This window comes from Lontra canadensis, unplaced genomic scaffold, assembly GCF_010015895.1.
Source record: "Lontra canadensis isolate GAN:19392208 unplaced genomic scaffold, GSC_riverotter_1.0 scaffold3, whole genome shotgun sequence".
In the NCBI taxonomy this organism is placed as follows: domain Eukaryota; kingdom Metazoa; phylum Chordata; class Mammalia; order Carnivora; family Mustelidae; genus Lontra; species Lontra canadensis.
This window is the reverse complement of record NW_022630997.1, coordinates 23,285,050-23,307,514: the sequence shown is the minus strand read 5'-3', so window position 1 is coordinate 23,307,514 and position 22,465 is coordinate 23,285,050. Positions and strand designations below refer to the sequence as shown.

The window sequence follows — 22,465 nt, the reverse complement described above, 5'->3', positions numbered from 1 at the left end:
ATTTGTAAACAGTCTACTGCCTAGAACCTGGGGCACATTTCCACACAGAATCAACATTATAATTGATGGTGCATTTCCCAGGCACTCTATAAGGAACCTGTGTGACATATGAAGGTCCTTTAAGGGCCTAACCTTTATGGCACCTAAAAGTTCTGTGCCTTCATCCCCTCTGGAATATAGTGGGGATGAAGACCAAGATCATTCTAGAAACAGGTTTAGTGGCAAAGACAGAGTCTTGTTTACAGAACATTTCTAAGTTAGAAGTTATAAATCTACAATGGTCTGCTCTTGACTCTGTCAACCACCAAAAGGGCTGAGATTTGCCAGTGGTGAGTGTCCCTGTTTGGGTGTCAGCTGAAACTTCCATTTTTCTGCAGATGAGCCCACTGAAAAGATGATTTGCAAGTGACAGAGAAGTCTGAGGTTGAAGAAGGAAAAAGTATGAGTAGAGGTTTGATGGGGAAATTGGGTTCAAGCAGACACAACAGTACCTGTCTCAGATAGACGTTCTGAGCCTTGAAAGGAGATAAGCTCGAGGAATCAGCTAAAGAAGCTAGACCTGGGGACATGTGCATGGCTCCTTTGGTTTCTAAGTGACAAGGACACAGAATGGAGGAGCAGGGTGTTTCCACTACTTCTGCTTGGAAGCCAGCATGGATATAGTAGAATCTAGACAAGAAGTTGGCAAGACTGTTAGCACATGTGAAGCACCTCAGAGACTTCCAGAAATGTGGTAGGGGAGGGCGGTGCTGGGGGATTCTGCAGAGAACCGAGGTCTAGTATTGGCGCAGGAAGGCAAGATCCAGTGAAATGTCCACTATTGTTATTAACGTGCCCCTAATGGTACTCCTAGGTTGTGAGAATCTAAAGAAACTAGAGTCAAGCAACTGAAACGCACGGATCGTCTCTTTAACATGAGTTGGAGCCAGAGTCTGAGCTATGCAGGGAAGGGTCTAGAAATGGGAAAGGAGGAAAGAGGGCCCTGGACTGGTTGATCCTTGCTCAGTACTAGCACCTTCCAGCTTAGCTCTAGCTTCAGAGCTGGAGGGCAGGCTGATGCCAAGAAACCCTCCACAAATGCTGGAATGAGTGTCTCCTATATGTGCACTGATGCCCACTCCACACTGCCCAGCTAACCTCACATAAATGCCCGTGGTCCAGGGCCTCCCCTGTGGCTTCCAGCCCTCCCTCTATTTATCTCCAATGGTGCTTCCAAGCCCACGCTGTAAGGGCCTTGTGTAGCTCCCATGTATTTCATTGTTTTTCCAAGTGGTCCACTGAGGCCCCATGTGCACCCACAAGGGAATCCTTGCTGCTGTTAATCCCTCTCTCAGTGACACAATCGGAATCTCTAGGGTGGCCCCGGCAGTCGGAACCTTCAACAGGATACACAGTTTTACAATCACTTAGGGAAGATTTCCCTACATGAGGAATGCGTCCTCTGCCTTCCAAAGACCCCCAGCTCCAAGCACGACTCTCCACGTCTGCACATCCCCAGCACCCTGCTTACTGGGTTGTCTACGTGTGAATCACTCCGGTGGGTCCTGATGTGGACAAGAAAACCTCCTGTCAGTCCTTCCCCGTCCCCCCAGATGAAGGTCCCTCGGATGGGATTTTAGGTAGTACTGAAGGCCGGGTGCTGAAGGATGAATGCTTTCTCTAAGGCCAAGTAACAGGAACACCCCCACCCCACCACCAAGAGGAAAAGCCACTGATGTCACTGAAGGTACCATTTCAGCAAAGACGGTGAACGTTCCTTCTGCAAAGCTATTGAACTTCTTCTCCACAGCACTCAAGCCCAGCCAGATGTTCACTCGCAGCTCCACGGGCACCTTCGGTCCGTGGGTTTTCTCCTGCGGGTACTGTGAGACACACAATAACGCGCTCTGTGAGTTGAGGGCAGCACAGGTTATGACACTGCGTTCCAGCCCAAAGCAGACTGAACATACAAGCATCCCTCTCCCCAGTCCTATTTTATGTTTGCGTAGTTCGAGCATTCCCAAATGACCCTACAAGCACAGATTATAATAACAGTAAGAGCAAGGGTTCTCCAAATGTGAGTCATGGACCCCCATGTGTCCTTGAGACTTTTCTAGGAGGTTCTTGGAGTTAAACTGCTTTCCTAATAATAATACCAAGATGTTCCTTGTCTTTTTTGCTGCATTGATGGTGCAAAAGCCTATAGATGAGACTCTGGGCATTGCAGCGGCAATCAGGGCAGTAGCACCAAACTCCACCCGTGGTCATAATCTTCTTCCTCACTCAGTGAAGAAAAGAAATAACTAGTTCTACTTATGAATTCCCTCCATAAAACAGTAAAAATTACTAATCTTATCAAATCATGATTCCTGAGTACGTCTTTTTAAGTTTTTTCATTTTTTATTTTTTAAGTAAGCTCCACGTAGGACTCTGAGATCAAGAGTCATGTGCTCTATGGACTGAGCCAGCCAGGAGCCCAGTGAGTACATCTTAGTATTTTGTGTAATGAAAGGGAAAGTAGGCACAAGCCTCTTCTGCTGCATATTAATGTGTATCTTGAGAAAAAGCTCTTGTGCAATTGCTTGAAATGTGAATTGAATTAGCCTTTTCTTTTAATGGAAATCTTTTTTACTTGAAACAGCAACTGACAGACAAATATGATTATTCAGACTTGAGTATGGGGCAGAGGTTTCCTTGAACATAAAACAGGCCTGCTGCTTCAGGTATAATAACTGACTGCATTCTGTTGCCAATAATAAAATTCAGGCTTTCAAGTAAAAGTGAGAATTTTGGAAAACATATCTGTCACGGTGAGCCTGATAGCATCCTGATACACAAAGACTTTTTGGATGAGTGATATTAATTAAAGTGATTTTCGTTCAACGTTGTAAGATCAAATGTGTCAACATTAGGAAGATCTGCATAACTCAATGAACTGATATTTTCTAAATGATCAATGCTAAATGTTACAAAATCATGCATGGACAATAGAATCATTCAAAGTTCAAAATAAACCAACGGATTTCAATGCAGCTGAGAATGAAAAGTTCACTGGTATGGTTTCAAATTCCATATTGCAATCACCTTTTAGAGGTTACTACTTGAGTCTGGTGTTATACCAAAAATGTGTATCCACAATTATCTGAAAAGGATATTAGAATACTCTTCCCTTGTCCAATTACATATCTATGTGAGGCCCAATTCTCTTCATAGACTTCTTTTATTTTTTAGAATTTTTATAAAAGATTTTATTTATTTGAGAGAGAGCACAAGCAGGGGAAGTGGCAGTCAGCAGGGAGAAGCAGGCCCCCTGCTGAGAAATGGGGGTGGGTGGGGGCACTTTCTATCCTAGGACCCTGGGATCATGACTGGAAGATACTTAACCGACTGAGCCACCCAGGCGCCCCCTCTTCATATACTTCAGCCAAACAACTTATTCTATCAGATCAACTGTAGAAGCAGATATGGGAATCCAGTTATATTTCTGTGAAGCCAGGCATTAAAGAGGTTTGCAAAAATGTAAAACACCCTTCTAATTTTGTAAAGAGAATGCAGTTACATTTTATTAAAAATATGTAATTTATATTAACATATAATGGGTTTAATTACTGTTATTTTAAAATGAAGTAATAAATATTTTTAAAATTTCTCATTTTAATTTCTATTATAGTAAATATTGATAGCTATAGCCCACACAGACAAAAGCTCTCTGGGTTCTTCAATAATTTTTTGAGCAAAAAACCCCTATGAATTCAACATCTCCCTAAACTGGATAATGAGTGTTAACAAAATCAATAAATACAGACAACATCGTCTTGAAAGCATTTTGCTCTTTATCCACCAGGTTCTAAAACCTAGCACGGAGAATACCATGTTGCCTCCTCCCCCACCCACTGTGAAATTTTATTTATTAACCAGTTTGCTTCCACTGACCGCTTACAGACACAACTGTAACTGTGGTTCTACCTGAAGTAAAATTTATTCCACCCAGAGATATGTGAAGGAAGATAATCACTCTGGTTCTATTTTCATTCTCCTGATTAAAGAACAATGAGTACATTTATTAAAAATTAGGAGATATCTCCATGTTTTAAAAGAACACTGTCCCCTGGCTGCTTTTTCTCTTTTTGATTTTTCTTTTTTTCTCCCAAATCCAAAGAACTGGGCTGGGGCTGGCCGGGGACAGGGATGCCAAACCATGCCCACGGGACTGTTTTGGATTTCTCGGTTTTCAGCCCTGGGCCCTCCCTTGGTTCTCCATAAGCACACACAGAGCAATTTTTAATGCAGGGTCCTGGGGTGGGCTTACGGGGTCTACGAAACTCCTGAATCACGTATTAAACATTGGTTGCATGTGAGATGTGCACGCTTCTGGAAGAGAGGGCTGGTAGCTTCCACCAGGTTCTTAAAGGAGCCCATGACTCTAAAAATGTTCAGAACTACTGCTCTAAAGCAGCAAACTCTGTTCTCAATCCGAAGACCAGTTCACGAGGGCACAGGCTGCACAGACTATCTCTATTACTTCTTTTTTTCCTACTTCCCGAACGCTCACTACAAGGGAAGGGAAGGAGGCCTTGCTTAGCACAAGCCATTAGAAATAAGAGGAAAATTCCTGCCAGAAAGCACGGCATTCACAATGGCACGTTAATATTAGCGTCACAGAGATCTCTCCAGAAGTGTCCTTGACTGAATGCCAGCAGACGCCCGGCCACTCTCTGGGAATTACCGCCCCGGGGGAAGGTGCCCGAAAATGGGTTGGAATTGATCACGATGGCCCTAGTCACCCCGTGATCAGCAAATAAAGCAGCCCCTTCCCGGGAATGCGGGTTGTGCGTGGAAGCAGTTCACAGTACACGGGGGTGAGGCTGTACCTTCAGCAAGATGGTCTGGGTTTTCCCGCAGTACTTGCCAGACGCAGTCTCGCCACTGGTGGAGTAGAGAACCTGATGGGCGGGAATGCGTGCATAGGCCAGTCTTTTCTCTCCCCGGATCATCCAGATGATAACGTCCGGCATGCTGTTCTGCGGCTGGTCACGCGGGCGGATGGAGACGGAGCAGAGCTGGAGTTAGTCTGCGAGCGGAGGGACCCGACGCCCTGCCCGCCGGCTCCTCAGGGCTCCCCTTAGCCCAGAAACTCTGTGGGTGGGGATCTGTCTGAATTCCGGAGTCACCCACCTTCTGGGACCACCCGGAGCCTGCGGGGCTGGGAGGCAGACCGCGGCTGGCCAGAGGGAACAGGGCGAAGCAGAGGGGAGCTTCGCCGCCCAAACCCTGCCCTCCACAGCTCTGAGAGGTATTTGACGAAACACCCCCTCTTCTCTCACCCACCATCTGAAGAAAGCCCTTGACAGCAGTCAAGGGTTACAGGATTCACACAGGTCATGGGACACAGACAAAGCATCCCCAGCTCACAATCCTGTGTTTGCCCAATTGGAGATATTCATTTAGGATTTTTTTTTTTAAAGATTTTATTTATTTATTTGACAGACAAGTAGGCAGAGAGGCAGGCAGGCAGAGAGAGAGGAGGAAGCAGGCTCCCCACTGAGCAGAGAACTAGATGCAGGGCTTGATCCCAGGACCCCGGGATCACGACCTGGGCGGAAGGCAGAGGCTTTAACCCACTGAGCCACCCAGGCGCCCCTCATTTAGTTTTTTTTAAAACCTCCTTTTTTCTGATTATAAAGGGGATATACGTTCACCATAAGGGAACTTTGGAAGTACCAAAACATAGAAAGCAGAAAATAAAAATTACTAACAATCCATGTTTTTGCACATGTATTTCTACCCACAACTATAGGACAATTCCCCTCCAACTGAACCTCTGAAGCCTAGGCGGAGGGGTGTCCTACGCTCTTGGATTTCCAGTCCCCAGAGGTTAATGGCAGCCAGCATTCGCCCAGCACCACTGTGTGCCCCGCACTGTGCTAAGCCCTTTAGTCATCATCTCCTTGAATCTTCACAATACAGTGCTGTGAAGGTCTCCGTTTTATACATGGGGACACTGAAGCTTACAGAGGCTGCCCAAGTTTACACATGGTAGATTCAGAATTTGTAAGCAGGTCTTCCCAATCCCAAGCAAAGAGGGCACGTCCATCCTCTGTGCCACAGATCTAACATTATCCCTCAACTTGATGTATTCTCTGCTTAAATCATGATAATGACAATGATTTATCGACCGTGAAGACCTTTCCAGGACCCCCAACTCAATGTTCGTCTCCCGTCCCCATTTCAGTGATGCTCAGCCCATTACCCATGAGCATCCCAGCCCAGTAACTCCTCAGTTGCCTGCTCTGTCAGATCTGCTCAATATCCCAGATACTAGATTCTCCAACCGCCTTCTCTAGCCGTGGTGCCATTCCACAGAATCCCTCTTCCGTACCAACTGACCTTTGAGAAGTTTAAAAGTCCTACCTCTTCAGTCAGTTGGAGCAATTTTTCAAGCCAGTCCTCAATTTCCGCCAGTGTAGACTTCACCTCCGTGGCCTCAGACCTCATCCTCACAGCTGCCTCGTGGATTTGGGAGAGAGATCGGGACCGCAGCTTTTGGATCTGAGTGTCGAGAATTGTGACATTGGCTTTTCCTTCCAGAAGAGGCAATGTGTACCTAAAGAAGGAAAAGAAATGAAACAGATATTCTGCAGAACAGCTTTCTGGGCGTCAGAGCTGTCAAATCCATTTCTGTTTGACTTCCATCTTGGGAGCTGCGTCTGTGGTGTTGGCAGAGCAGACCTGCTTGACAGATTCTGAGCATTGCGGGGGGATTAACATTCCAAAGCAATTTCTTGGGTTTAACTCTAGACCCCGTGGAGTCACTGGAGAGAAGATGGAAACAGCTGCAGCATTTGGGAGGAACACGTCTTCCTTTCTTTTGCTTCTTACAACCGGAGTACAGACCCACACGACGAAGGCAGATCACAGAGCATTTGGCAGAAGGGTTCCCAAGGACCACACCCCTAGGCAGTGCGTGGAGGAAGGCAGGGGTCTCGGCAGGTCTGCAAACTCCTGTAACTTATTTTAAAATCTGTTGTCTGTGTTGGCAGGCAGTGCGACGTATGACAAAGACCCCATGCTTTGGAGCCAACCATCTGGGTACAAATCCTGACCCACCATTTACTAGTTCTGGGATTCTGAGCAGTTAATCTTTGTTTTTCTATCTTCAAAGCAGGGACAAGAGCATCTAACTGCTAGGGCCGCTATGAGAATAAATGAATTCATATATGGAGAGCACCTAGAACAATGCTGACTGCTGAGTAAAGTCTGAATGATGTGGCCTTCGTCGTTAAGCTTTGTCTTCCTCGTTATCCGTCTCATTAGATATTTGAAGGGGCCCATTAGTTCCCCAAAAGGTTAAGAACCACTTGTGGAGGCAAAGCTCCCATTAAAATGAGAAGTCTAGAACAGCTGAGCTGGGGCCAGAATTCACCTTCTTCTGCAGTCTTCCTCTCACCACGGCAGCTGGTGGGGCCTCTGGGTGAGCCTGTCACCAATTCCAGGAAGTTCTACTCACATTGTTTCTACCTAGAAATTCCATTGATTTGAATGTCCTCTAGCTGCTGCTGCTGCTTTTTTTTTTTTTTTTTTTTGGTTCCCAAGCTACTTAAATGAAGGAAATCCCAGCATGACTTCCTTTAAACACAAATTTCCTGTTACATCACATTAAAAAGATTCCATTTGATCCTTCAAAAACAGTTCATATCCATTTTGTTCAAAATCTGTGTCAATAGATGGTTCTGTGTTTTGCTCAGCAAACCCTGAAATTCACAGAATTTTCCACATGAAGGTATTACCAAATGTTTCTGTTTGGTTGGATTAGTAATTGTGGTAATAGGCTGGAAAGGTTAAATCCCTGGGATAATTCCTCCAGGCACAAAATGCATATGGAAGCCGCTAGCTCCAAAGTCACACAGGAGACCTTCGATGAAGAGATGTTGCCTGTGTGACGCATGTCGTGGGAAAAGTTGTGTGGAAAAACCCAGCTCTGGTTATCAAATGCACCACTTCACCTCCTTGGGCCTCTCTTTGCTCACCCCTAAATAAGGAGACTGGGAGAGATGACCTCTTAAGACCCAGATTTAAATCCTCTGAATTGAAATGCCAGCAGGGCTCTGATCTCAGCTGGGCTTCAATGACCTAGCGAAACCACTAGAAGGCACAAGAAGACAGGGAGACTGAGGGTGTGAGTCCCGAGTTGGGGGTGGGGGTGGGGAACCATCCCTGGTTTTTGCTGCTTAGGAGAAGTTTTCAATAGGCTTTTCTTTTGTAACTTCCCTGTCCACTGCACTATTAGTCAATATTTAAAATGAGTTTGGGATGAATCACTTCCCCCTTTGATTTCCAAATGCCCAGGGATCTGAGCTGTTTCCCCAAGTCACAGTCCTAAAAGGGTTTCCTGCTCAACTCAAATTTACTGGCTTTGTGAAGGGAGACTTAGCCACAGTTCAACAGGCATTCAGTTAAAAAGGCAACTAAAAAGGCTGTTTCTGAAAACATGTTTGTGAACTAGGACTGTTATTCTGAATGGCAAAGTCAATGCCCCACCCTAAGGCCCCATTCTCTGTGGGAGCCAAGAGTCCCCTTTCTCCTGGCAGTGGGCACACAGGGATTGATGGGAGGGAGTCAGGCCTAGGCCTGCTCCCTCCTTCCGTCTCCCCACCGCTTGCCTGGGGCTGCCCTGGGAGGTGCTTCCAGGAGAGGCCTCCAGCCTCCTGGCCTCCCCTCCTGGAAGCTGCCTTAGAACTGGCCGGGAATCCGAAAGTGGAGCTTTTCCAGGTGGTGATTCAGAGACTCCTCCCAGTGACTAGGGCCTTTTGAGAACCTCGACTTTTTTTCAGGCAAACAATGGAAACAATTCTAGAGGGTCTTTGAGTCTTACAGTTCTAGGAAGGAAAGCATGACTGGGAATTCTGAGACAGGAACAAGGTCACTGTACCTTGTATCTTCTATAACTTCATCGATCAGCTTCAACCATATTTCGGCCAGCTGGTTTGCAGGAACTTTACCTTGCATCCCTGATTTCAGAGCCTCAAGATTCAATTGCTGGAGAGTTTGGAAAGAGGAAATAATTGGTCATTGTGCATTATGCTATTAAACTCAGTAAAGGTTGAACGTTTATCTTTAAGAAAAAAATGCACAAAAGGCTTAACAGAAAAACCAGAGCATTTCATTTTTTACATTTAAAAATGCTCACCATAGCTTAGCACTATTCCCTTGTCTTCAAAATTTAATCAATGCTGACATGTACAAGTAATAGGACAATCTCTCCTATACCTTTGGCCTTTGAAACCATGTAAATATTTTATGTATTCAAAAAGGAAATAAAATAAAACCAATAAAGAGGGGGGAAGGAACCCCAACACGGAACATAGAACAGAAGCAAATGACCGATATTGCAGATGAATGGCATAACTACCCCAAACGAACCTAAAGAACTTTTGAACATAATATTTTGATGATACACCCTCAGTTTGAAGAAAAGAAAGAACCACGAACATATCAAACTCTAAACTGATTTGCTTTTCACAGTGGTTTATCTGTGGATTTTAGGATTTACCAAATGAACAAACGAGGTTTCTCACTCTTGGAGAAAGGAGTTATAACTGTAGAAATCGGGAAGACTAGAATAAACCTGTGATATTAGAATGGAGTGGGAATTATCCTTATAAATTCATTGCTTTTCATATATTGGTAGGTCTAGAAATAAACTGACATGTGAAAACGTGTGTGCGTGCTCACGTTTAAACCTCCCCACTGAGAAGACCTCAAAGCAATGACATCTAAATGGTAGCGAGCTTTCTAGTACCCCGATGTTGGTTTTTACATGCTGTTCCACTAAAAGGAAATAGAATCCCCCTGGAAGATGGTGATTTGGGCTGGGCAGGTAAGTACAAGATGAGCCCAGAACATACGTTCTGTCACTGTGAGCACCTGCTAACAGATGGAGGGCTCTCCGTGATTATCGAAATCCTGATCATGGGCAAACACCATCCTGTCCAGCTGAGCATGGAGTATGGACAGCCTGGTCAATGTTGATGAATAAGGCTGAAGAACACCCAAAACATCATCAGAATAGAGGGGTGACCAATTCTTTACTAAACTCCTCAAGACGGAGGACTGGAAGTTCATACCACAACTACACTGTATATCACTTGCAGCTTTGTTATGGGAACGATTATGCTTCAGTTGATTTAAACCTACAATTCTCCTTCAATATTGTCTTCATAACATAAAACAGTATTTTCAGGTTTTGCCATGGACTCTTTGTTCAGGTATATTCCAGGACCCCCACACATGTTGGTCCCACCCTGACAGAGGTTGAAGCTAGAAAAAATTAACACTAATGTAATCTGGAAATCAAAACACTAATAACAGATGGATTTTATCAGTACCTGATAGAAGTAATGTAGTATCTTTGACTTAAGACATATCCCAACCATGAGCCCCTTCTCATCGATGTCAACTAGATGGAAAATTACAGATACTGCATCTATGCAGTTTTAACCAGAAAGTACCCCCAACCTCCAAACAAGGTCCTCTAGTTTACAAAGAGAATATAACATGTCAGGCTCTGGTTCCTTGAGCCCAACTCTTCCCACAGTGGAGATTTTTACCCCATTAACAGTAAAGCTCTAAGGGCTACATGTTTCAACTGGAATGAACCATTCTCCACGCCACACCTCATTGTGGCAGAAACTGTGGGTTGTCCTCCTACTTCAATACCCACCCCCTCCTTCCTCAGTAAGAGGGCTTTTATCTGGTCATCTGCTAACCCAAGCAGTAGTAACTCAACCCATCCAAAGAAGGATGTGGCTGTGTGACTGGATTCTGGCCAATGGAGAATGAGCAGAAGTCAAGTATGTGACTTCTGGGTCTTTCCCTTCAAGGGAAGGCCTGTGTCCTCTACTTCCCCATTCCCCTCCCTCAGGCTGGAGGGCAGGTGTAGCAGTAAGCCGCCTCAACTGTGCAGACAATGACAACTCCTTAGTGATGGGAGAGCAACAACGGGGAAGGAGTTTGGGTCCTCATTACCACCGAACCTCTGTACCAGCCTTAGAACACCTACCTCAACTGTACAAAAGAACATTTATCTTATCATTGTATTCTGAGGTCTTGTGTTAGAGGGATCTAGCCTAAAACTAACACATAATTTACTGTTTGGTGGAAAGGAAATGTAGGAAAGATAAACTTACCAACCGTTCTGCCATGGCTAGGAGAATGTTTACCGCATCCAGGCGATGACTAATGTCCTCCCAGTAAGAAGTCAGGGTAACAACTGGCTTTGTGTGGGCCCAAGGCAGGTAATAATAGTAGTTCCCTGGTGTAGAACATTGAGAGTTGATGAACACCGGACACTTAAACAATGCATTTATGCAAACTGGGCTACTGATCGATCTCTACCTGGAATGGTTTGGGGTGATCTGGGTTTTAAGTTTTATTTGAAGGAATTGAGGGATAGTTGTTTTGGAAATCTCTCTAAAATACCCTAGTAAACTGAATACAACAATTTTAGGATCTTGTAGTGGTTCAGGTTCATATGTCTGAACATCACTGATGATTCCACAACATGGCAGCAGAAAATACACAGCATAGGGGGTTAGACTGTAGGTGTCTGCACCTGAAAAGTGCTATTCTAAGTAAATATTTTTGTTGGAATTGGGGCAAAAAAAAAAAAAGTTTTTTTCTCTTTGCTAAAGCCTTAGCTGGATACATGGGTTTGGTATTACTGAGAGCCTTATGATGGTTAAGAATTATCAGCCAACATTTTCTAGCACATTTGATATTTTAACACTGTTTGTACAGAATTTAATTAAAAACTATGGCAATACTGTTGGAACATTGGATCAGCATTTCTCTCTCCTTTCTTTATACTCTTAAACCATTTGTTGAAACCTTCGCTAGAGCATTCTCATACTCTACTTCCTATTATGACTTATTTTACACACTAGAATGTAAACTTAAAAGCGGGGGCTGTTTCTCATCCACCTTTGTTCAAATACAGCCATTCAATCCTCACAGCAACTCTAGAGAAGTGGCTGAAACTGAAGTTTACAATTAAGTGATATGGCTAAGGTCACAATGCTGGCGAGTCACAGAATGAAGACCAGAAGCTAGATTTTCCAGGGCCTGAGCCAGAGTCCCGTCCACTTCAACTACTCAATCTAAGAGTAGCTTATGGCTTGGTTGGGTGGAGCTGGGCAGAGCAGGAGCTGATTTAGGGGAGCTCAGAGTTCAGCAAGTTGCCATCTCGTGATTTTACAAAGCAGAGCCAGTGTGAAAGTTGGACATGGGAGGGGGAACTAGGGTTCAGACCCTGGCAAAGGGCCTATGACTTCTTGGGTTTGACCAGTCTTGAAGGTGCTTGAACTCCAGACACCTCTCTTCCCCATTCAACCTTTTCTTGCCACAAAGCAAGGAAGGAGAGATGGTTAGAGTGACTCTTACCATCAAATACGGCACGGCTGTATTGAGTGGTTGATGCCAAAGGCTTACAAGTCGTGTCAAACTTGTTGCCATAGTTCCCAATGCTGACTTCAAACTGAATGGCCTCGCCAACATCTTGCAACATGGTGGCTGAATGGAACACGGCAGACAGGCTATACTTCCGCCTTCGCTGGTATTTCTATAAAGTACAAGCAGACATGAGGCTCAGTGAAACTTGTTTTACTCTTATTTACATGTAGGTTTCTAGGAGGTGTAATTTTAAACCTAATAATTTGTGTTGAATTAAATGCCAGTAGAAAATGTTCTTAGATCTAGCATTTTCTCTTGGACTCATTCGAGTGGGTAAAGATAGAAGTGCCAGGATGTTTGCTGCAATGTTGACTGAAACAGAGAAAAAAATGAGAACGATACAAATGTCTATCAATAAGTCACTGGTTAAATAAACTATGTTACATTCATACAGTGGAATAAAATTAATAAAAATAGAGGTAGATCCATATGTGCAAACATGGAAAAAAGGCATTTTTAGGCGAACCCACTGAATATATAGTTTAATATTGGCATATGCATGAAGGAAGTCTGGAAGAATAGGAATAAAACTGTTAACAGTTACACTGGGGAAGGTAGAGAGATTCTGGCTAACCTTACTTTCTACCTTTTTAATTGTCTGAATTATTTAAGTATTAATTTTCTAATCAAAAACAACGATTTTTTTAACAAGAAAGATTTTTAATGTAAGATTTTAAAAACAAGTGAATTTAGTTGAACTTATCTGTTTTCCAAAATAGAAATCAAATGTTTTTTTTTTTCTCTTTTTTTAAAAGATTTTATTTGACAGAGAGAGAAATCACAAGCAGGCAGAGAGATGGTGGGGAAGCAGGCTCCCCGCTGAGCAAAGAGCCTGATGCGGGGCTCAATCCCAGGACTCTGGGATCATGACCCAAGCCGAAGGCAGAGGCTTAACCCACTGAGCCACCCGGGCGCCCCATCTCTCTCTCTCTCTCTCTCTCTCTCTCTCTTTTTTTTAAATTGCCGGCTGACTGAGTGTTAGTGTGTGTGAAAGAGCTGAACAGAGGGACAACAATGACCACACTGAGAAACCTTCAGCCTAGCAGACACGATCATGAGCCCTTCTGGCCTTCCTACATTTAGGCACATAAAGTCTCTTGAATCCACCTCCTTGCTCAGATGGCATCTCTCCTTTTTTGTGGATCATGTCCCCGCTGATCACTGGGTACCTTGCCTTCTTTAGTCAAACAGAGCCATGCGATGGTTTAAATTGCTGTATTTCATTATGTCCTAGGCATTCTGTCCCTTAATATTGTCCACATCTAGAGCCTTTCCAGGTCCATGTTGGCAGCCAGTCTCTGTAGATGCTTGCCCAGCTTGGGGTTGAGACTATAATGGTTATTATGGTGTGACCACATTGGCTACATGCTTCACAAACTTGTGGAGACCCATGAGAGATAATACTCAAATCGTTTGACAAATTCTCACCATAGCAAGTTTAGTTTGAAAGGCCCTAGAGAAGGAGCTCCCAGATCTGCAGTCCTTCCATGTGAGGTCTGGAGGCCACACTGCTATCAAACTTTGGCATATGATGACCCTTGCTGTTGTTGATTTGCTTTTTTGCATTCCTACCTTGCTACCAATTAGTGTACCGTAATCTAAGTGGCAAAGTAATGACACTTTTCACCTCTAGGAAGCTAATAAAAATTACTTGATCCTGGTAGGATATTTATTAACTGATTTCCCTTTGTTATTCATTCATACCATGGCCTTCATTCTTCTATTAAATGAATCACAATCATGGGTAGGTCTTCTGTCCTGGATAAAAATGTGTTCTTTCAAATCTCCAATGGAAAAAAGACAGTCTCTTCAACAAATGGTATTGGGAAAACTGGACAGCCACATGCAGGAGAATGAAACTGGACTGTTTCCTTACACCACACACAAAAATAGACTCAAAATGGATGAAAGACCTAAATGTGAGATAGGAATCCATCGAAATCCTTAACGAGAACATAGCCAGCAACCTCTTCAACCTTACCCACAGCAACTTCTTCCTAGAAACATCACCAAAGGCAAGGGAAGCAAGGGCAAAAATGAACTACTGGGGCTTCATCAAGATCAAAAGCTTTGCACAGCAAAGGAAACAGGCAACAAAACCAAATGACAACTGGCAGAATGGGAGAAGATATTTGCAAATGACATATCAGATAAAGGGCTAGTAACCAAAATCTGCAAAGAACTTATCAATCTCAACACCCAAAGAACAAATAACCCGATCAAGAAATGGGCAGAAGACATGAACAGACATTTCAGTAAAGAAGACATCCAGGTGGCCAACAGACACATGAAAAAGTGCTAAACATCACTCGGCATCAGGGAAATACAAATCAAAACCACAGTGAGATACCACCTCACACCAGTCGGAATGGCTAAAATTAATAAGTCAGGAAACAACAGATGTTGGCAAGGATGTGGAGAAAAGGGAACCCTCCTACACTGTTGGTGGGAATGCAACCTGGTGCAGTCACTCTGGAAAATAGTATGGATGTTCCTCAGAAAGTTGAAAATAGAGCCTATGACCCAGCAATTGCAATACTGGGTATTTACCCTAAAGATACAAATGTAGTGATCTGAAGGGGCACGTGCACCTGAATGTTTATAGCAGCAATGTCCACAATAGCCAAACTATAGAAAGAACCTAGATGTCCATCAACAGATGAATGGATAAAGAAGAGGTGATACACACACACACACACACACACACACACACACACACACACACACATACACACAATGGAATACTATGTAGCCATCAAAAGAAATCTTGCCCTTTACAACAACGTGGATGGAACTAGAGGGTATTATGCTCAGTGAAATAAGTCAATCAGAGAAAGACAACTATAGTATGATCTCTCTGATATGAGGAATTTGAGAGGCAGGGCAGGGGATTGTGGGGAGAAGGGAGAGAAAAATGAAACAAGATGGGGCCGGGGAGAGAGAAAAACCGTAAGAAACCCTTAATCTCATGAAACAAATGGAGGGTTACTGGGGGGTTGGGAGGGTAGGGATAGGGTGGCTGGGTTATGGACATCGGGGAGGGTATGTGCTATGGTGAGTGCTGTGAATTGTGTAAGCCTGATGATTCTCGACCTGTGCCCCTCGAGCAAATAATACATTATATGTTAATTTTTAAAAAGTGTGTTCTTTCATTTACAGAAGTACTTAGACAACAGTTTCAAAAACTTCTTAAATTGTGGTAAAATACACAGAACATAAAATTCACCATCTAAACCATGTGTCCAGTTGGTGGCGTCGGGGACATTCCCATTGTTGTGCAACCATCACCACCATCCATCCACAGAAGTCATTCTAGCCTACAAAATTGAAATCCTGTACCCATTAAACCCCAACTCCCCATTCCCACCTATTTTCTGTTTCTAGGAGTTTGACTACTCTGGATATCTCACGTAAGTGGAATCAAACAATACGTGTCCTTGAGTGACTGGCATACTCTACTTAGTGTAATGTCCTCAGGATTTAGTCCCATTGCAGCCTGTGTCAGAGTTCCCTTCCTCTTTAAGACCTACTAATTCTGGGGCGCCTGGGTGGCTCAGTGGGTTAAGCCGCTGCCTTCGGCTCAGGTCATGATCCCAGGGTCCTGGGATCGAGCCCGCGTCGGCTCTCTGCACAGCAGGGAGCCTGCTTCCCTTCCTCTCTCTGCCTGCCTCTCTGCCTACTTGTGATCTCTGCCTGTCAAACAAATAAATAAATAAATAATCTTTATTAAAAAAAAAAAAAAGACCTACTAATTCTGTACTGCATTGCCGAAAGACAAATGGAAGTATATTAAAATTTTTAATATTTTATTTGAGCAAACATATATTTGACTGGGCAGTGACAAAGCAGAAGCAATTAAGAGTGCTCCACCTGCAAGAGCCAGAGGAAAAGACTTTTAGAGAACAAATGTGGAAGGAAAACAAAGAAATTATTTGATTGGCTAGAACTTAAGTGGTTGCATTATTTGGGAAAGCCTAGTGGGTTCATTGCTATTTCTTGCCTTTTGGTTTTGATTTTTTCTTTTCTTTTCTTTTTTTTTTTTTTAAGATTTTATTTATTTGAGAGAGAGAGAGAGAGAGCGCGCGCGCACGTGCACAAGCAGGGGCCGGGGAGGGGGTGGAAGGTTAGAGCGATAGGGAGAAGCAGACTCTCCGCTGGTCAGGGAGCCCAATGCGGGACTCAGTTTGATTTCTTAACCTTGAGACATTCATAGGCTTATGTTCTGGTTTGCTTGTATAGGCTGCCAAGGCACGAGAGTCACTTCTAATGGTGTCCTTTTGTAATAAATTCAGCAGTGTGTATATATTACATTTGTTTATCCATTCATCTATTGATGGACAGCTATCAATGGACTGCTTCTACCTTTTGGTTATTGTGAATAATGCTGTTATGAGCATGGCTGCACAAATATCCATTTGGGTCCTTGCCTTCGATTCTTTTGTGTATATACACAGCAGTGGATTTCTGGATCACATGGTAATTCTATTTTTAACTTCTTGAGGACTGTTTTAAAAACATCTGACACTGACTGTAGCTTGCTGTCTTGAAGAACCCCAGGACATTCCGTTATTACAAAATCTCCATTTTGGTTAAAGGAATTTTTGACATGGTATAATAGAAACCTCCACTAGGATTTCCAGAAATCCCTCGGAGTCTCAATCTTTTTTGAAAGTCTTTTCAAAACATTGGTTTGAAACCTTAGCTGCATATTGAATTACCTGAGAGGCGTTCAAATATACTTAGAGCTGCGCCCCACATCCCAGAGACTCTGCCTAGCACTCTGAACTCAAAAACTTCCCTTCATTAGTCCACTGTCATTCTGATAGAATGGGTTTCAGAGACTTTTGTCATTTGTCAGGAGTCCCCTTCACTACCCACTAAGTAGTAAGCTTAATCCTCCAGAACTGTCCACGGTTCAGTACTGCTATGGTAACTCTGGGTTTGGTTTAAACCGTGTGAACATTAGAAAGTAGGAAGTCACTTGTATTAGTCAAGAACTTGGGGATACAGCACAACTTCTTCTTTGTAAACCAACTGGGATGAAAGAAGAGAAGCGGAAGAGCAAAAATATGAAACATAACTGGGGCCCAAGTCCGGGCCCAGAAACGGTGATGAGCATTGAAGCTGGAGCTATCTGCTAATGCCGGGGCTGCTGAGAAGAGAGGTGGTCGGTGCCTGGGAAGGCTCTGGAAGGGGTGGAGATGCTACCTCTGGCTGGGCTGGCTCTGCCTTGCACACCTCCACGTGGCCATGATTCCATTAGATCACCCTGGATTTTCCTGAGCATAGCTTGCAGTCACCTGCAGAAGCCCTGGTAGGACCCTCTCCCTGGTGAGTTTGAGCTCTAAGACAGTAATCTGGGTTCTGGCCATCACCACGACTCCCAGCAGATCCAGCACACACTGGGAGCCACCACTCGAGATGGAGCAGCTCCAGCTCCACAAGGGGCAGGCCATCCAAAGTATGCTCACCCGCCCCAAAGCCAGGCTCTGGACTGTTGCAGCTGAGAATTCCTGCCCTCCCCCAGCCCTTTCCCACTTCCTCTGTGCCTTCCGGGCTCAAAGAGGTGGAGAGAAGAAGGAACAACCAACATAGTTCAGATAAGTCTGGAGCCTCAACTTTTGTTCCCTGAGTAGACTTGGGGCAAAACTGCCCATAACAGGGCAAGTTAAAAAATGTAAATTATGATCTACTGAACACTGATGGATGTTTCTCTGACTCTGTAGGGCCTTGGAGCTCTCTTTCTAATCATCAAAGACCAGTGCGTGTTGTAGATGGAGGTGGTATAGGGTAGAGTTTCAGGAGTAAATTTGGGGAAGGGGGTTATTTTTGTCAAGCAGAATACTGAGAAGGGGTAACAAGTCAACAGCTCTTAAAAGTGGTTGTGGGACCACTAGGCATGGGACATTCGGGGTCAGTGACAAGGAGACTGTGCCAAAGAAAACTGCCTAATTTGCCACCTTTGGTCTGTTTACCAAAGACGGCTGGCCACTGGTGGAGCTGGTGGAAGAAGGGAATGTTCTACTTCAAGCAAGATCTATTGAGCACTTATGTAGGCCAGACTGATGGGAGAACTCAAGGAGGCTCTAACTGAATAGCAGACAGACTGCATGTTCATAAAATGCTCCTGCAGTATGTTAGGTCCCACATGAAAAGACTGAGAAGGAGTAGAGGAGTAGAAGAATCTGGTCTAGGAACAGATTCCAGATGGTAGAGACAAAACAATAGGGTCCTTCAGGGGCCAGGCTGAGGTTCCAGAAGCCAGCAGGTGTCTGAATAGGGATGGGATTGCAACACTTGATCTTTTACCTGCCTGATCCCTTAGGGAAGTGACAGGTTGAGCCCGGCTACATCTCTCAAAGGATCTCTTGACTGGGGCAACAGGAGGTGGCACAGCTTGGGGCTTTTTGGCAACCACATAGGAAAAATTCACTCTCCCTCCGTGTTCCTCCTTTACTATCAGAGGACTACCACACTCTCAACACTATACAGACGTGTGGGGGATTTTCCCACACCAAGCAATTCTGCAACATCAGCTGGGCGTCCAACAATTTAACTCAATCCTGACACTATCTACCTGAGGACACATTAAGGACTCAGTCCCACAAGACTGCCCCTCCCCTACTTTAGATGCCAGTCGAAAGTCCTGGTTCTGAGCTGTTGGCTATAAGGTGGAGGTTCCCATGACTTTCTCCTTGGGTTTGATTACCTGGCTAGAGCAGCTCACAGAACTCAGGGAAACAGTTTGTTTACTGTTTACTAGTTCATCATAAGAGGATATGATAAAGGTTACAGATGGATGTCCAGACGGAAGAGCTGTGTTGGGCAAGGTATGTGGAAGGGACAAGAGGTCTTGGGCACAACACTCTCCCAACACCTCCCAACACTCACCAACCCAGAAGCTCTCTGAATCCTGTAGTTTGGGGATTTCTACGGAGGCTTCATCACATAAATATGATCAATCATTAGCTCAACTTCTAGCCCCCCTCCTGAGAACAGGAGATGGAGCAGAAAGTTCCAAGCTTTGAATCACGGCTTGGTCTTTCTCAAGAGTAGCCTCAATCTAGGAGCCCATGAGTCACCTCATTAGAACAAAAGACTCTCCTACTACCCAGGAAATCCCAAGAGATTTAGGAGCTCAGTGTCAGGAACCATGGCCAAAGAGCAAATACTAGTACTATTATCTTACAGCAAGGAAGTTGCCCTCTTCAATGTTACCAGAAATTTCATTACTTGCGTATGACCCAGAATACGGGATTTTTGAAAATGGGGAAAGGGTCAGGATCAACCTTCTAGGCTGACGGCTTTCATTACTCCTCCTAGCGCTCATGCAAATCTGCTCATCTCACCCTCTTACGAGGCTCCTGGTCCCCTGAACTGTGGCTAAGTCTTCAGAATCTTAGGTCCTCTCCTGTTTTTTTAATGTTACTGGGGTTTTGGTGTAGAGATTTCATTTCTGCTTTTATTAAATTTATGACATAAGCCATTTTTCTGTCTGGGTTTAATTATTTGGATCAAAGAAAATTGTTTTCTATTTCAGTTTTTAAAAAGCTGTTCTCTTACATGATTGACAAATACTGTGGACACTATATATTGTTGACTTTTTGTTTTTGGTTTGGTTTTTGAGTTTTGTTTTTTTTTTTTGCTTTTATTTTTACTAAATTTATGACCTATGCTTCTTTGTTTATATGTGTTGAATCATTTGGAGTAAAAAATCTAATTGGGTTTTGCATTCTAGTTGCCATACTTTGTTGAGCCTCTCCCTACCCCTCCTTCCTCTCCCACCTCCATTATGAGTGCTTAAAATCAAAAGAAGGATCATGGACTTAAATTGTGTTCTGGTGACAGAACATAGCAAAACAGACACTGTATATGCCAAGAACCCATGACAGCATTTCTGCCCAAGCCCAAGGTCCAGCTGTCATCCTCAAGAGCTGATCTGTAATGACTCAAGTACAGAACCACCCATGCCACACCAGCTGTCTCCACGGAGGCTTTTGGGTGGTTTCTAGCCATTTTCTGTCATGATCCTCACAGTAAATGGCATGTAAGCTGCTCCATTTTACCTCCCACCCTTTCTTTTATACCCCCACCCCCATTTCCTAGATTTGTTCTTAAGATCTGTTACAATTCCTGGGCTTCTGAGTTGATCATCATCAACTGTGGGGTGGAGAGAAAGACTCTGACCAGAACCTTACTGACTGGGGAAACCTGCTGCTTTTGGCCCTGTGTCTTTTTTAATGAGTAAAAGGAGTAAAAAGCCAAAAGAAAATAAGTTTACATTGCATGATCCTGCAGCATACACTTCATCTACAGACACTTCCTGATTTATGACTGATTCTCCAGAAGTAAGATTTGAAAAGTCAGAGTAAGTCCAGAACTCAAGGTCTTCAATGGTCCCCTTTTGCTATGTGCTATGGCGGATTTATCATTTGCAAGGATGATGTTCCTGAGATCAGAGCAAGCCCTAAAATTCAAGAGCATCACAGTATTTTATCATTACCTCCATGGAATGTAACAAAGTAACTGAAAACATGTGGGGGGTGAAGACGGACTCCTTCAGACCTAAGTAAGAGTTGCACACCAGTGTCAGGAATAGAGAAGCACCTAGACTCAATCTCAGGGATGTGCTGGGTGGTTGGCTAGGTGCACTCACCAGCTCGTGCCTTTCTGCACAGCTGATTCAAATCCTTGCCTCAGCAAAATCATTCCTGACTACACATCAAAAACTTTGGGATAACTCGAGAGTAGTCAAAATCATTAGTTAACTCTAAGAATGGCACTGTAGCACCATTGATATTTTAAGTCACAAATGGTATTATTTATGTGTCTGTACATCAGTGGGGATAGGTAGAGGGATAAGGAGTAGAGTGATGGAGAGAGACTTGATAATTTCTCAAAGACTTCTCTCCCAAGAGTTAATGTAATAACCTGTCCTTTATAGCCACTTGTTTGGGAGGCTGATAAACAAAATAAAAATCTGCCCTAAATTTTTTATAAGGTAAATTAATAAAAACTGGGAAAACTAGGTCTTAAAAATTCTAGGCAGTTTCCGATTCTAGAAGTAGAGAGATGAATTCACATTCAAGGCAGACCACTGCTTTGCTTTAGGAAAACTGCTTGGATAGACCTTTGACTATATTATAAAACGAATACCTACCAGGGTTCTTTCACAACTTAAATAACCTAAATTCAACTGTCCTATTTGGTAACATGAAATATGAAGCATATGTTTTGGCCAGGACTATGTTCTAATCTGTGCTCATGTAAGGGGAGCAGCATTATTTTCTCTGTGTGAAGCTAGACTGATGCCCCACGGCTTGCTGATGGTTGTGTAAGTTCCTTCCTGAGCCTGAGGGTTGCAGACAGAGGTACCTATGAAAGGATGTGTGGCACAATCTTCTCTTTCAGGGGAACACAAAGGCACTGCATTAAAATCTGTGTGGCTCATGAATGGACTACCAATGTTCTAAACATGCCAGGCCTGGAAAATCCAGAATATACTGCTTTGGACTCTAACCTTCTAATATTGTCTTCTTGGGAGTCAATGAACAAGGCCACAGTGCTCTGGGGTGGTGGGAGTGGGGGAGGGGGTAGGGAATGGGGAGGGAGAGTTTCCTCTAAAGGGAGAGGATATTCTCTGGGTCATTCATCCTGAAAGGCACAAATCTCAGGCAGATAAGAGACTATTTTTTTTTTTTTTTAAAGATTTTATTTATTTATTTGACAGACACAGATCACAAGTAGACGGAGAGGCAGAGAGAGAGAGAGAGAGGAGGAAGCAGGCTCCCTGCTGAGCAGAGAGCCCGATGTGGGGCTCGATCCCAGGACCCTGAGATCATGACCTGAGCCGAAGGCAGCGGCTTAACCCACTGAGCCACCCAGGCGCCCCAGATAAGAGACTATTAGAAGGAAGGAGAAAGCCTTGCTTGGTTGGGAACTCTTGGCAGCTGGACATGGACCCTGAGGTGGCCATGTG

The 22,465-nt window shown here is 44.0% G+C and overlaps 1 protein-coding gene across 4 annotated transcripts in view; it reads right to left on the bottom strand.

Moving 5' to 3' along the window:
- Window positions 1–22,465, bottom strand: part of MYOF (myoferlin) — a 156,272-nt gene that overhangs the window by 50,357 nt on the left and 83,450 nt on the right. For all 4 annotated transcript variants that reach the window (XM_032836238.1, XM_032836258.1, XM_032836249.1 and 1 more), the window contains 6 exons: window positions 12,418–12,595; window positions 11,166–11,290; window positions 8,909–9,015; window positions 6,391–6,583; window positions 4,851–5,006; window positions 1,731–1,862 (listed from right to left, as the gene is read on the bottom strand). In XM_032836238.1, the coding sequence (XP_032692129.1) occupies window positions 1,731–1,862; window positions 4,851–5,006; window positions 6,391–6,583; window positions 8,909–9,015; window positions 11,166–11,290; window positions 12,418–12,595 (891 nt within the window). The remainder of the gene's footprint in view (window positions 1–1,730; window positions 1,863–4,850; window positions 5,007–6,390; window positions 6,584–8,908; window positions 9,016–11,165; window positions 11,291–12,417; window positions 12,596–22,465) is intronic.